Source organism: Microplitis mediator, chromosome 2 (assembly GCF_029852145.1).
Source record: "Microplitis mediator isolate UGA2020A chromosome 2, iyMicMedi2.1, whole genome shotgun sequence".
In the NCBI taxonomy this organism is placed as follows: Eukaryota; Metazoa; Arthropoda; class Insecta; order Hymenoptera; family Braconidae; genus Microplitis; species Microplitis mediator.
This window is the reverse complement of record NC_079970.1, coordinates 24,664,780-24,681,654: the sequence shown is the minus strand read 5'-3', so window position 1 is coordinate 24,681,654 and position 16,875 is coordinate 24,664,780. Positions and strand designations below refer to the sequence as shown.

At 36.3% G+C, this 16,875-nt stretch overlaps 1 protein-coding gene across 2 annotated transcripts in view; it reads left to right on the top strand.

Annotated features, from left to right (window-relative positions):
- Positions 1-16,875, top strand: part of LOC130664265 (semaphorin-1A-like) — a 110,834-nt gene that overhangs the window by 76,658 nt on the left and 17,301 nt on the right. For both annotated transcript variants that reach the window (XM_057464142.1, XM_057464141.1), the window contains exons 4-6: positions 1,826-1,877; positions 8,367-8,537; positions 16,503-16,590. In XM_057464142.1, coding sequence (XP_057320125.1) covers positions 1,826-1,877; positions 8,367-8,537; positions 16,503-16,590 — 311 coding nt within the window. The remainder of the gene's footprint in view (positions 1-1,825; positions 1,878-8,366; positions 8,538-16,502; positions 16,591-16,875) is intronic.

Genomic DNA, 16,875 nt, shown 5'->3' with positions numbered 1-16,875 from the left:
ATCGCACAATCTACCCTCCTTAATGTTCATCTAACCCTCGTCCCTATAAATTTTTATAAATTATTTAAACACCCATCAATGTGCTTGATACTTATTCCCTCCTTGTTCTAATATTCTTTTACACTAAAATATAACTTTATACCTTAAAAAAGATATTAAAAAACAGATAACCCATAAATTTTTAGTATTATTACAACTGGCTTCGCTACCATTGCCTCCATATTAAACCCATTATAAATTTGTCAGCTTTAAAAAATATAAACCAGACCAAAAGACACATCTCTAAACGCTCCTCGCACTTGACGGCACCAAGAAAATTGGATGTCCGTAAAACGCTCTCGTCATTTTCGTATGTAAATTTTTTACGAGCTCGTTCTACCCAGGATTGTGGTCTACTCGGAGTTATCCTTCGGGCGCGAAATTTTACCAAGTAACAGAGCTAGCAAAAAAAAAAGTTAACTACCATCACCGGCAGGACTACCAACGTTACCATAACACTAGGACTAGTAGGGGAAGGTGGGGCAGAGCGGCCCCCCTAAGCCAATTATTATTTTTTGTGGCTTTCAACCATAAGATCACTTTACTTTTGTCCTATTTCGAACAAATTTATGGACATTTTGCCAAAATTCTGAAAATTTTTTTTTTTTTTGTGGGGCAGAGCGGCCCCCCTTCAAAAAGTGATAAAAAAATTTTTTTTTTCGTTTTTTTTTTTTTTTTAAATTGTTTTCATCATTAAGAATGTATTTCTTTCTCTTGACAACTATTTTTGGTTTTATATTAGTCGAAAAAAATTTTTTAAAGCGTAAAAAATCGTTCACTCTCGATTACCTTAATTACTAATTGTTATTTAATAAAAAAAAAAATCAATTCTATAATTTTACTTTATTTCAAAAATTTATCAACTAAAAAAAAAATTTAATTTTTATGAATTTTTAGTGACCAAATTTGCCTCTTACATAGAGAAACGGCCGAAAAATATGAAAAAATAATTTTTTCGGAAGTTTCGGCTGGTCCATTTTGCCCCAGGTGTTATGCGTAGGGCTAGAAATGTGGAATTATAATAATTTTTTTTTAATTTGACGATAAAAATATGAAAAAATCACTTTTTCAAAATTTTGGGCTTGTCCATTTTGCCCCAAATGTCATGCGTAGGGGTAAAAATGCGCAAACATATCGGATTTATAGTAATTAGTCGAAAAAAAAAAAATTTTTTTTTGGTCAAAATTTCAGGGGGGCCGCTCTGCCCCACCCTCCCCTATACGAAAAAAAACTAAGTAAAAAGGAATCAGACAAGAGAAGAAAAAAAGCTTAAACCAGGGAATGAATTAATGCAGACTAGGACGGGATATAAACGTAAACGGAAGAGAGATGGAGGAGATAGAAACGGCGGCTGGGGATTCTCAGAGTGGCGCGGTGGGCGCGCGAGAGCGGTATACCGAGCATAATCAATTTCACGTCCGACCGCGAGCTAAGCCGTCACGAGCCTCCGATAATGGATGCACACGTTTATCACGCGGGCACGTACCTCTTTCTCTTTCTCTCCCTCTTGCCCCGTTATAGCTCTTGCTCACTCCCTACTGAACTCGATAATTATGCACAGCCCTACTAATTGAGGAAGATCGATGAGTCGGGCGATGACAGCAGCCGTGGCGGCAGCACGCGCTCATCAAATCCCCCAAAGCTTTCCTCCATCTTGTGTCACTTAAGCTCAATTATACACAAAACCCAGGGCTTTGTGTCTATCCATCTATCTATCTATCTATCAATCTATCGAACTGTCTCATTAATGCGCAATAAATAATCAATGTGTTGTTGTATTTTACAGAAATGCCATTTACAATATCAGTCTTCACGATCTCTCGGAAATCTCTGATCAGGTAAATAACTAACTAATTAATTAATTTATTCATTAATTCATTCATTAGTTTACTGTTCATCACTCACTCAGTCATTTACTTAATTAAAAGTTGTGTATTTTTTTTTATTTTCGCCTCAATCCACAATATCCCCATCACTCGTCTCTTGAATTTTTAACGGTATAATAACACCGTATCTCTGATTTGAATTTCTGTTCTACAATTACACCGGCATTACCACCAGTGAGATAATAATGAAAAAAGGAGTATGCAAAATGAGATTTGACTTCATCTAGCAGCTAGTCATTTTGACAGTTACATCCGGCAAATGGTTGAAATGTAAATTAGGTAATCATGTTAACGGGCATACAGTCATGTGCATGCATAGATTCTCCTACATGTATTCTCTCCTACAAATAAATAACATTCACATTCCCACACATTCACTTAAATTCACATATGTATGTACGTCCACACTCTCAGCATACAAAACCGTGCATTCTGCAGCAGATTTCTACGCAGATGTACATCGTGTTGTTAAACTAAACTTTAGTAAAATATCCAAAGAGTGAAAAGCTCGAGGAAAAAGCTCATGAGCAAGCAAAGATGAAAGGGATGAGTAGCGGTGAAGAAATCCTGTTAATGACTTACCCAGAGTGAAACGTAACCGTGTATAAGCTTTTTTTCCTACTACTCACCAACGTCAGTTGGATTTTCACTCAGGAGTTATCTGCCGGCACGCTACACCTACTACAGACTACAGACTAGTTTGCGGCTCTTCAGAGAATACATTTTTTTAGTGTGTGTGGATTTTCTTAGTCGTAGTGGTACACAGAAAAAACAGATATCTTGAGTCAAGAAAATATTTTTTAAGACAAACGTTTTCGGGAACCAAGTCAAGATTTTCTTGAGCCAAGAGAATTCGTCTTGGTTGGAGAAGATTTCTACTTTATCTGAGAAAATTTAGGTCTCCAAAAAAATTTTCTTGAATCAAGAATATTTACCTTCAGTCGAGAATTTTTAACTTCCCGCTAAGAAAATTGCAAATTTTAAAAAAAGGGAAGTTATTGGTTTCGGTCCGATTTTCGAAAATCGAGTTTTCATCAGATGTCGACGTTTTGAGGTCCTAGGAAACTATTCTGACTATTCCCGGGCGGACGTCCGTGTGTATGTGTGTGTGTGTGTGTGTGTGAACTTTTTTTTGTCCGACGATATCTTTGGAACGGATGAACCGATTTGAACGTACTTGGTGGCGATCGAAAGAGCTCACCAAAACTTAGTATTGATTAGATTTTGGGGTAAATCGGTCATGTAGTTTACAAGCTATACAAAGAATAAGAATTAAAAATTTTTTTTTATTTTAGTTTTTTATTGATTTCTCAGAAACGACTTATACGATCAACTTCAAAATCTAATCAGCTCTGGAACTCAATAAAACACGTCGATTGCCGCCTCAATCATCAAAATCAGATAATTCGTTCGAGAGTTATCGCGGGAGAAAGAAATGGTGAAAAACAGTTTTTTGCGAATATCTTCGAAACAACTGAACCAAACAATTTCAAAATTTCATCAGCTCTAGAACTCAATAAAATACGCCGATTGCCGCTGCAACCATCAAAATCGGTCAATTCATTCCTGAGATATCGTGGGAGAAAGAAATGCTAAAATCGGTGTTTTATTAAAACAGCGGGAAGTTTTGAGGCTGGCCCGCAGGGTCAACCGATAGACAGATTTTTTTTTTGTGTGTAAAGATGAAGAAAGGAAAACGAAAGATTTTGCTGGTCCCAACAACAAGCTTGTTGACAGTAGACCCGACACGAAGTAATCCTACGGGAAAACTTTTCCGTAAGACTAATTAAGTCGCATCGAAGCTACTAAGTCAGAACGTCAACATACCGGAACGTCCGTTGCAGATGACCAAGGAGTTCGATGAGAAGAGAAAATATACGATCGATCTGATAAATAAAGCATCGAGAGTGGAGACAACTTGGTTCCTTGCTAACATTGATCATAGTATAGACATAATACACACACACACACACATACACACATACACACATACAAATACTTAAATGAGTTTCTTGGTCGCCAACAAGCAAGCTCTAGTATATATACTTGTGATATAGCGAGAGTCTAGACTCTCGACCGCTACGTCGTCGTACTCGACTACACGCAGCAGAGAGAGGCGGCTCTGACCGGTCATTCACTCAGCCGTAATAAAAACTCGCCACCGTTCGCGCATAACTTGATCCACATCGGCAGGCTGCACGGCTGGCTATCTTGCCACACCACTCAACGTGTTCAACCAACATCTACACCCCCCTCCCCCTCCCTCTCTACAGCATACACTGGTGGCACTGCTGCTGGGCTGTTGTTATATTTAATATCAAAGTTTCACGTAAATTAAATCCTTTCACACGTTTATTAATAAACAAAAAATAAATCCGTGGCCTCATTTTATAATTTTAAATCACATCAATTTAATATTTTTTTTTCTGGCAAAATTATCCTTCAAAAATATCCGCTATATTAATTTTGAGTTTTATGATTAAAAACGTAAACTTCACCACGGAAAAATGAATGTTGAGTAAAGAATATGACAAAGTCAATATCAGGCACTGAGTGGTTCGTCCTGATGATATCCTCCCTTTCTCTGCCTCAAAACGTCTACTCTTCATCTAGATATTACCAGCTAAAAGTAGTTGATGTTGGCGACAACAACGGCGCAATTAGCTCGATATCAAGATGTCGACTTTGTCAACGAGAATATTGACGAGAAGTTTGTATACCTCTTTTCCAGATGCAAGGTGTTCTCTAGACTGGCTTTTGGATCTCATCCAAATGGATTTGTCGTCAAGAATTTTATCCTGTTCGTTTTCGTATACTTTTTCTCCCCCCCCCTCTCTCCTTTTCTTTTTCTCCGCATCCGTACTCCTTCACCTTCTCATTTTTCTTATCCCCCCTCCCTACACCACTTGATGTTTTTCTCATGTTCGTTTTCTTGCGTTTGCAGTTTTACTTATACGGAAACTCAAATGTCAGTCTCCTACATTGTTATCCATTTTGTAAAGAGTAGCATACTCGACGTAATTCTATACGCACTGCTAAATCAACTTTATTTTTTGTTTTCTTAACTAAAATATACTGTTATATTATTTTTTTCTTACACTGTAAAAAGAGCGGTGTTAAAAATGGACTCATTTTAACTCCGGCCGGTGTTAAAATAAAATTACACCGGTGTAGGAGGAGTAATTCACCGGTGTTAAAACGGGGTAAACTGCGTCCGCTCAGAGAATTAACTTTGGAAAGCTTACAAAACACAAAAAATATCTTGACACACACAAACTCACGAGCGCACACACGCTTGCACGCACACACACTCAAACATGCAAGCGCACAGACTCACACACAAGAGCGCGCACACACACACAAGGGCGCACACACGCACACACGTGAGCTCACGCATTTACATACAAGTGCGCACACGCACGTGAGCTCACACACACGAGCTCACACTTGCACACACAATCACACAAACGCCCACATATGTGCACACATTCCCAAAGTGAAATATTTTAACACCGGTCTAGAATATTTACACCGACAGCGGCGTTATTTTTACACCGCTTTCGGGGTTAAATTTAACACCGCTAATTTTAACACCTACACCGTTTGGACTTACCCCGGTGATTTTTTACAGTGTAATAAATGTCATTACAATTTTTTTTTTTTTTACTCAAGTCATAATAATAGTAGTAATTACCGGAGATTAGGCATTAGTTGTCGAGTATCGTTAACAAAAACAATAACCTCGCCGGTGAGTTGACTTATCCGATTATATATCTTGGTAGGGTATCCGCGAGACGTCTTACATTTATACTTCCGTTGTCATAGAACCGTAGAATAAGTATAAAAATCGTCGTCGCGGTCGTGGTCGTCGTCGTCGTCATGTCGTAGCTGAGTGCCAGTAGTATAAGTAGTAGTCGTAGAATCGTCGTCGGTTCGTTGGTAGTTGTTAAAGTCATCGCGCCCGCGAGCGTATTATAATATAGGAGGTAGCAAGCCACCACAAACCAGGAAAGGAAAACCAACGGGAATGAAAATTACAGTCTCTTCACTTCTTCCGTTCTTTTAATTCATTCATAAAACCTAGAATATCAATCATAAAAAATAAGAAAAATTCATATTACAAACTCTGTACTAAGAATAAACTTACTTTTATATAATGATATTATATATTCTGTGTGAAACCACTCCCTTTTATACCTTTCATCTTTTTCACTATTTATTTCATTTAATGACGTTGTAATTTATTTTTTCTCAATAAAAATACTCACTATATTTACCAGATAATCTACTCGCGTACATTAATATTTTTCTGTGTAAACTCAAGTTATTTTATCTCATGAAATTAAACTCGAAAATGTACCGAATTAAAAATCCATTTAGTAGACAGAAAAGAAACGAGATAACTTATTTTTATTGCAGTCAAAATTACGTAAAAAAAAAAAAAATTCATATAAAAACCGGGAATATAAGGACTCAGGGTAGGGTGAGAGGGCTGACAAACGGTTGAGACGAGGCAGTCACGCGCCATCCATCCATTTCCGTTAAATGTCGGTGTACGTCAAAGGGGACTTTAGCGCAAATTAAATCTATTCTCCTGCTGGTGTCGAGCACACCCCGTACGGCAACTTTGGCCTGTGCCCCTCTGGCTCGTTATTTTTGCTAACTCGCAGTGAAGTGAGTAGACAAGGAACACCTATATATACCTTTACCTATACCTATACCTATACCTTATCAGCACAGGAAGGTATAGAGAACAACCCGACTTGAGATTCTCTCGTGCATTATCTTTTTTCTCTCTCTTGTGCTCAACAATATTATCCTCATACTGTTGCTCTCCATTCCAACCCTTTCACCTCACCTATTTCCGCTTGTCGCGCCTGACAAAAGAGAGAGACGGGGCAAATTTAATCTATTTACCGTAAAGCGAGCGTGTACATCACCTCTATATCACTCTGTATACCGGAGACCCTCTCATTCAGTCTCGACTCTTGCGATCTTTCTTTAACCTCCACACACACTAACAGGTGTAATGAATATATATATATATATATATGTGGGGACAAAGTCGTCTGTCGCGTCTGCCGAGCCAGGTAAAATTATTCCATGCCATTAGCCAGCCCTCTGCTAGACTAAATGCACACATACATTTTCAACGGTAGTAAAACGTCCGTGAATATATACGTTTATATATGTGTACACAGAGAGATATCGCACACAAGGCCGTAATAATCCGTTGAATGGTGCGTGAAGAAAAGTCATTGAGGCAAACGTGTGTCTTGTGCAGAGGCTAATTTAAACCGAGAGTTACTGCACAAATGAACAAGTTTATTTAGTTTGAGGTGTAGTTGTGAGTTAGTGGATGAAACGAGCCCCCGCACAACAGTTGTATATATTATATAATAACACATACATTGCGGCAAACAGTTGTTTTAGTTTGTAGGAATAGCATCACGTCGAGCAAAACATTTTGCGCCGAGTCTTTTAACCACCGGCGTTGGCTGCCTGACTCAAAGTATTTTACCCCGTGGCTAAACAACCTGAAACATTTGCTGTTATTTATGAATCCTATTTAACGCAAGTATTTCAACCAACTGTTTTACCTTTTATTCATTCACTCACTCACTCACTCACTCATTCATTTTCTCTCTCTATCGCTACACACTATTTGAACTCTTGACCCTTTCCACGTGCTTTTGTCGCTCATTCGTCTCGAGTGTTATAAGTGAACTTTCTTCTTTTTTATTTTATTTAAAATTTTTTATACTCTCTACTTTATTCTGACACTTATACTACACAACTATTTTATGATTTTACATTTTTAACATTTTAAAACGCGCATTATGCATTTTTTTATATTTTTTATCCTGCTGTACTAGAGTATTATACAAGTAATGGAAATAAATATTCGAATGCAGTGGACGGGAACAATGCATTCGGGAAAAGTAAAATTTATTTTGTTAAAATTAGCAGTTACTCGTAAATATATATATATCTATATATATAAATGTATTTAGAAAATATGTATATGTAAAGAGAGCAAGCGCTCGTCCGGAAGCGTATAACTGCGAAACCCGTGTATAAGCCGTTGAATATTCAGTGCGATTTTGCGGTTTAAACTTTTAGCCGTCTCCCGCGCGCAGCCACCCACGCCTGTTACGACGTGGTCGTATTCTAATTAGGCCAAAGTGGAGACGAGAACCTCCTATCCCCCTTCTGTCCCCTGCAGTGATGTTTAACCAAGACCTCTGTGTATAACTATATATATTTATATGACGAGAGAATAAGAGAGAACGAAGAAAATAAGCGACAGGCAGATTCTGGGCAAATTAAAATCACGACATAAGTCAAGAAAGGAAATAATCTTCCTTAATATTTCTCTTTGTTATTCATTTTTTATTTTTATTTCTTAATTAAAAAGATTTTTATTTTTTTATGTTACAGAGAGTTCAGTGGTCGAGTTCACAGGCCCACAGGGAGATGTGTAATTTAAAAGGTGCAAGTGAAGACGATTGTCAAAATTACGTACGAGTATTTGGCCGTCAAGGGCCGAATAAATTCATCGCTTGCGGCACCAACGCTTATAAGCCACAGTGCAAGCAATTTGTGCGCACGGTAAATTACATACTTTCACTTTTATCTTTATATACTTATATATTAACTCGAAATTTTATTTCCTCTGTAAATTAAATTTAAATACTCAAGTCTCGGTGTATCACAAACAGTAACCCGTCGAAATTTAAAGCCTATATAGGTCCCTAAAGCCCTAAATAGATCCGATTTAGAGCCCTGTAGTCCTGCAGCTCCGACTTTGAACCAGGAGGTCCTAACATTCACTGAGAGGTCCGATTTTGAGCCTTCAAGTCCGACAATATTAGTTCCGTAATAATAATAGGCCCTAATTTTAATTTTCATCAGGTCCTAGATTGAGCCCGCAAGTACCGAAAACGGAAATTTGTAGCACCTCGGGAACCAAAATCGGACCTAATTTTACATAGAAACAGACTTTATTTAGAGCCTCCAAGTCCGAAATAGGTCCGACTTTAGAAGGCTCTAAATTTCGACTCGGGAACTTAACAAGCAACTGATTATTAATTTAAAATACCTCAGTACGCAAATATTCATTTGCGAAAAATAATAATGTTTATTTTGTGACACGGAAACAAATTCGAAACAAAATTAAACAGCGAATTTTGTCGTAAATATTTAAAAATCTCGTGGGGAGCCGGTGACATGAATCGTCATGTTAATTGAACCTCCCTTTCATTCACGTTGGATTTTTCATTTTTTCTTTTTTTTTTTTATATTTTTTAAAAGCGACAGAAAGCTCTTACGGTGACGTCTGTCACACAGACACGAAAACTGATAAAATACTTGACTAATGGAGATTGCCACCATGAATATATCGGAAGCTACCTGTCAAAGCGATCGACCTCTACAAATACGTACGTGTGTTGGCTTTTTTTATTTTTTTTCAACTCTGGGTAGTATATATATATAAATGTATGAATGTTACACAGCTATTGCTCTAGTAGTGACTGCAACAACGTCTCGGTTGACCGGCGACGCGCGAAACGAATGCAACCCTCGAGAGGGTGGAAAATATAAAAAGCCTCCCTCCTTCCTCCCTCTATCTCGCGATCGATACCGTTTAAAATATATATCGTCTATAGACCTCTATACAATATCAAACATGGTTCGTTCTTACGGAGTAGTGGCAGTTGTGTGTTTTAAACTCGAGGGGATATAATATATATTTTTTATATTTTATTTTAGCAGTTAAGAGGCTCAGCTTTTGTATGGTTTAAGAACTTGTTGCAGACTTTTAGACAATTTTCATCATACAACAACCAACAAAACACTGTTCAACTAAAGCTCACTGAATTGTTTTAAATCCCCAGGGCGCAGTTGCTACAGAATTTTTCCCGCACTAAAAGCTATCAATTATTTATCATCTCCTAACAGACGAAAATCGTTGAGAATTCTTAAAACTTTTATTTGAGTAAATATGTCGATTTTTATTTCCCTTAGAAAATTCCGATATTTGAATTTAAGATTTAATAATAAATAATTCGTTTTGTTTTTATAAATAAAATATTTTACTTTTTTAAAGAAAAATTTTTATTAAAAAAATTTTTAAAGAATTTCTCAAAGTATGTCAAAGTAATAAATTATTTGAAAAACGTATATATATATATACATAAAAAGCCAAGAAATATCTCTATTGAAAAAGAAACTTTTGCTGTATAATAACAGGTTTTCCCATGACATATGTTTGTATAAAGTATTACCCGTCGTTGTTAAATCTCGGTCATGAAATGGAAGTTTGTCGGCTGTACAATACAGATATATACAAACATATATATCCGGTAATATATCAGGGATGAGTTAGGCCGTGTTTAGTTTGGCGGGAATGCGGGCACTGTTTTGATGTAATCGAAGGAATCCAAAGGGAGAGAAGCGGAGAGTAAAACTAGGTGATGCAGCACGAATATGTTTGCCTCCCTCTGGCTCTCCTGTCCTCCCCCATCCTCCCCGTCCTCTCTTGTTGCACCTTGCTCTTTTCCCCACCAGCCAGCCAGCCCGACGATAATCCCGGTGGTGTAGCATATAGCCAATGCAAAACCACACGAGAGCGTCGATTCTGGTCGACGCTGGTGCATTACCGTCGATTGCCACACAGCAAATATATCCACATATACATTGATCTCTGTAGGTCTCATTCTCCTCTCCATACCCCATACCCCATACTCTATGCTACAGAGAATAATATAGAATGTATATATAGCAAGTAGCACTAGATCGATTGCCATTCGTCGCCACCATCACCATACCCAGTCCATTTAATACTTATCCTCTTTCTCCTTTTGATCCGATCGATTCTACGCGACGCCAATAAAATATCCAACTATTTCCTTTATATATAAATATATATATATATATATGTAAACCTTCACTCGTCTACTGTACTGTTGGTTTTGATCAGACGCTAGATCGATAGACAATCGAATACTTTGAATTCCTGTTTCATATCTATATATATATTATATAAAAATATATCTATAGATCGAGACCATTAAAAGCGTTTATAGTTGTAGGTTCCAGTCAAACAATGTTAGAGCTGGAAGGATTTTTCACCTCCATTCAACATAGTTTGAATTTTTTTATTTTGCCGTGGATTTTGTTTGTCATTTAATTCGTTTTCCGTTACATGTATACCAACAAAATAACAAAATAACAAACAAACTTGGGCGTCGACGCACAAAGCCATGTTGCCACGTAGCCACGTGAATTTTTTCGTGCTCAGTAAGCTCGATTTATATAGAGATTTGGTATCCAGCCTATCGGTAAATCTCTGTGTCCCGGGTTATATGCGATTTTTATATTTTTTCCAGCGTTAAATCGGGCTGGGATTATGTAGGTCATACGAGTACAGACGGCGGAAAAGCAAACGCCACACGCGGATCGGATAATATCGCGTCGCTTGGTGGTCCAAGCCAAGCTGTCGTAGATCCCGGATACGAGGAGAGCCATGAGATACCCAACTAACTATACACCGAAATAGAACCTCGAGTATAAACGAGGGGGAGCGCTCGAAATGGGGGATAGATATTTTGGAATTTCGCCAACCCGACACTTACTCATATATACAACGAGTCACATATTTGCCTTCAACTTGCCCGCTTACCTGAACACGTTATAAGCTTCCGTTGCTCTATACTTGCTGATGGAAACATCCATTATGCTTCCGAAATTCACATTGCTACACTGCCTTCCCTTTCCTATTTCCCCCTATTTTACCCCTTACACACACATCAGCCAATTTCTCATTATATTACGCGGCATACAGAGATTGTCAAAAAGTTTGTTTCAACCGTCAGATTATTGGAGTTAAATTGTTCAATGAATAGTTCGGTAAAATATAATATGCTGAAAACTTGTGTGATACTTTGAAAATTAATACTGATGGAAATTTAAATCTCATCGGACGTTAATAGTTTTGATTTGTATGGAATTTTTAAAAATTGGTAATTTGATAAACCTGGGATTTTTTATTCATTCCATCGTTTTGGTTTCATGTTCCATGCGTTGGTCTGTTTTACGTACATTCGTTCATACATGACCATGCACTCTACGTGTAAACCGGGATAATTAACGCTGCGTAGAAGCTACTGGATGTAGCCACCGGATTTTCCTTTATAATAATTTCGTTTTATTAACATTATTATCATTAAAAACCGGACGTCAGTTAACGGAAGTACGCGTGACAGGAAAATTCATATTCCAGTTATATTAAAATTATAATTAACTCATGTGATAAAACTATTTTTTTTTGCTGTCCACCAATCACTTCCGTAATTCAAACGCGTGACGGTGAGGGTGATAAAAAATATATGTATGTATACTAGGGTGTTTCAGAAAAAACAAATTTTTTTTTGGTATTCAAAAATTGAAAGTATACCGGAAAATAAAAATTTTGGAGCCAATCCGAGCTCTTAAGAATAATATTAAGGTTTGCCTCAATCCATTTTTCTATTTTCCATTTAAGTAACATAGGAAAATTTTTTTTTTTTTTAGAATTTTCTAGCTTATAGACCACTCAACGAATTTTTATGCGCAATGAAACTTTGTGTAGAAAATTGAACGCTCTACAAAAAAAGTCTCTTATCATTTTTTGATAAACCCCACTGTTCAAAAGTTATTTAAGTTTAAAGTCAAATTTATAGTAAATCTTGAGATCTTTTCACTTTTCCAGCGAAACTATCAGTCTTATTACAAAATGTTATAGAGACTTTTTTGTAGGTAATTTTATTCCTTACAAATAATTACGAATAAAATTTTTCAAAATTCGGCATTGTTTTCAATTTATTTTCATTTCAATGTCAAGCTCTTAAAATTAATCAGAAATCTATTTTTTTAAGAGCTTGACATTGAAACGGATATAACTTGAAAACAACGCAGAATTTCGAAAAACTTTATTCTTAATAATTTGTAAAGAATAAAATTACCTACAAAAAAGTTCCTATGATATTTTTTGATAAGACTGATAGTTTCGCCGGGAAAATAAAAAAATCTCAAAATTTACTATAAATTTGACTTGAAGCTTAAATAACTTTTGAACAGTGGGATTTATCAAAAAATGATAAGAGACATTTTTTGTAGAGCGTTCAATTTCCTACAAAAAAAATTATTGTGCATAAAAATCCATTGCTTCGTTTGTGAGCTGGAAAATTCTAAAAAAAAAAAATTTTTTTCCCGTGTTATTTAAATGGAAAATAGAAAAATGGATTGAGGCAAACCTCAATATCATTATTAAGAGTTCGGAATGGTACCAAAATTTTTATTTTTAGTTATACTTTCAATTTTTGGATACCATAAAAAAAAAACAATTTTTTTTTTTGACTCACCCTAATATATACATTTTTTTTGGCTATGAAAGATGAATTTCTTGAAAAACGTAACGTGTCTTACATTTCGCCTTAACACATTTTACCGGAGGTCGTCACAACATACAAGAGCGTTGCTGGATTCCGCCGGAAGTGAATCCACCCTAACATAAATCTATATAGAAGGGCTTGAAAATCAAGAGAAGTAAACCGAGGAATAGAACGGTTATTTTGTATTTATGCCGTGCACGTTGGCCCCTTTCGTTTACTCGCGCCTTCTTGTCCATTTTGTTTCCTTCCGTGTGTAATGTGTCGGTTAAACTTGAGGATCGCCAGGAGCTAACGGAAGCGAACACCGGGTTTCCGAGATCCAGAGAAAGGACACATGTATACAGACAACTCACTACTTCATGTTGCAACCAAACGACGGACGTTATTGCTTGTATAAATATAGATATAAAGATATATTTATAAAAACGGGGGGTGAGTGGGCGGTGAGATAAATCTAGATTCGATACGGCAAGCTTATTTCCGTTGGTTTACTTTTTATTTTCGTTCAAACTTTATACTTGTTTTGTTCCAATATCAATATTATTATTATTTTTATTTTTATTTTTCGTCCACGTCCCGGTCGTTTGTTATAACTAGTGTCAACTCCATCGCGAACATAATAAGCGAAATAATAATAAAACCGTAATTAGTCATGCTTCCGGTTTTAAATATATATTCTGCTAAATGAGTATTGTTCTATGTGTTAAAATTAAAACGAGGTCATATTGAGTTTGATACTTGTACACTTGTATATATATTTATATATATAGATGAGCACGCGGTTAAATCGAGAGGGAAATTGGAATAATCGCCCGAGTCAAAATTGTGTATTCAGTTATTCAACTCTACATAAACGTGCGAATATTTTATATTTTATACAGCTGCTGTTTAACCACCGATAGATCATACTTGATAAATTATCAGGTTTTATTAATAAACCACAAATAATCATTTTTTTTACTGCCATTAATTAAATTTTTTATCTGTTTGACATTTAGCAAAAAAAAAAGTTATATTTTAAGCTTTTAATGAGATCAAAATCACTCGGTATTATATTCATAACGTTTTTGTAAAAAATTAAAACGTTATTTTAATTTTAAATTCTACGATTTAAAATAATACCAGTTAATTATATTCCCCACAAAGTTTGATCTCATCCAGATATAAATAAAAATAACTGTATTATTAAAGGAATAATGGAGGTAAATCTCAGCCCAAAGAGGGAAATAAAAAAAAAAAGCGCCGGATAAAGTTTAAAATTATTTTTATAATAAAATAATATTCTGAGGGCATAATTTTTCTTCAGTGTACGCGGTGTGCAAAAGATGTTAGGTGTCTAAAAGTCTAAACGGGCCATTAGATAATGCAGCACTACGGAACCGGATGATTTACGGAACTTACCGAAGAGAACCGATAAGATTTCAGCTTTAGAAGGTACTTTCTTTCGGTCTCTTGGCTACCTAACTTACTTCCGTAACTGGAAAAGAAGTAGGAAAACAACAAGAAGAATAAGATGAAGATGAAGAAGAAGAAGAAGAAGAAGAACAAGTTCTTTTTTCACACTGATGCGACAGTAAGGCTTTCAAGACTGTCCAATTTATCTCGAGCACCTTTACTCTTTAAAGAGTGAAGAATAAGAGAATAAGCAAAAAAAGATGGAGACAGGTGGGTGGACTTACACGTGCGCACGTGGGCGGAATTCCGGTACACATATATACAGAAATCTAGAATAAAGATGCAGCGAACGACAAAGTTGTCGTCGTCAAAGGAAAGAAAAGACTTTTGGCTGTTGGCACACATACTCACACTCACGCAGATTTATAAATTCATCTATATATCCACAAGTTCTTGTTGTATTGTTTTGTACGTAAACTCGACGAATTTATGATACACGAGTTCTTCTACAAAACTTTTCACCAAAGTAAAACTGAGCCACACTGGCATGTAGTGGAAATGGTGGTGGCGGTGACGGCAGAAGAGAACCAGTAAAACTGGGGTGCTTGGATTTGCAGCAGCATAAAGCCCCAGCCAAACTTTTCAAATTAATGATAATTAGACGTAAAGTTAAGAAGCTTCTCACGAGATAACGAGTTACTCGCTTTTACGTTGTTTGTTCATTTGCCTTTTTACATCACCTGTATGTTATATATTTTATACATTTCACGTCAAACTATAAAACTACAATAAACAAACTTTCAATCTTATATCATCCCTTGGACCTATTTACAGCCATTCAAAATATTTTTACCACCATTTTAGCTCCGAGAGTTTTATATTAAATAGAAATCTCATTTAGGAAAGGTTAAAGCAATATTTTAACTAAGTCCTGATAGCCGATAGAGAGTATCGTCAGGCTGCGATAGCAAAATATTTTTTTTTCTCGGGTTGCTTTGCTTACGGCTATTTTTCACTTATTTACGTTTAAAGTTTGTATATAAAAAAAAAACGTCTATGTACGCATAGCGGGTTTATACTTTTTTCTTCCCTCGATGAGAGAACATTTTATCCTGACTCTTCTCGGTGAACACCAAATACACCCACGGTTCTGCTGGTGTAGCTTCTGTTCGCTTCGACTACTCTACTAGCAGTACCGGTACAAGTACCAGCAAAAGTACCAGTACCAGCACTAGCACTACAATCTGCTTCTATACTCTTAAACTTGAACACAGTACACATAAAAGAGGCAAGAAAGGCAAACTTGATCCGGCTCATCCTCTCCTCAATATTTCTTATCCTTTTTTCATGCTACTGAAAATAAGCTGGCAATAAAAATCGTAGAGCTTGCGTTTGTATACCGGCATTTCTATCTCGAAATCGACTCGCCGACATGTTCGCCTACATTCTCAAATACAAATTCTATATTCATTGGCCTTTCCCGCGTTCTTCGAGTTTTACGAGCCAATCTTCCAAGTGTAATCTTACCTTCCGAACCCATCAGACCAACTTTTATAAAACTATCCAATATACCTATACTCATATACATATCATACACATCCTATATATGTATTTATATTTATATGGATACTATAAAGTCGAAAATATAAAAAAGATGTCTATCGAGTGCTGGTCGTTTTTCACTTAAACTCCTTGACATCTGGTGTCGACTTTTTACTGAAAACTTTTGTTTCCTCTTTTGTTTCAGAACGGCTCTTACGTGGGTTCAGGAGAGAGTGATGGCCTCGGCCTCTGTCCCTACGATCCTCAGCACAACAGCACAGCAGTTTTCGCCGGTAAGTATCAACGAGGAGCCGAGCTCAAGATGTGATATTAAAAAAAGTCGAAAACTGAAATAGATAAACTGGATGAAAATAAAATAAAATATAGATATATGTATATATATCGGGTATAATCTTTTATGAGAGAACATCATGGGTGACCTAGAATGGAAAAGACGTTGGTGTGGAACCGGCAATCTAATGTTCTTGAAATACATATGTATATATGTATATATGTATATATGTATATATGTATATAGGCGGCACGGGGGTGAAGAATGGCTTGAGATCCATGTATTT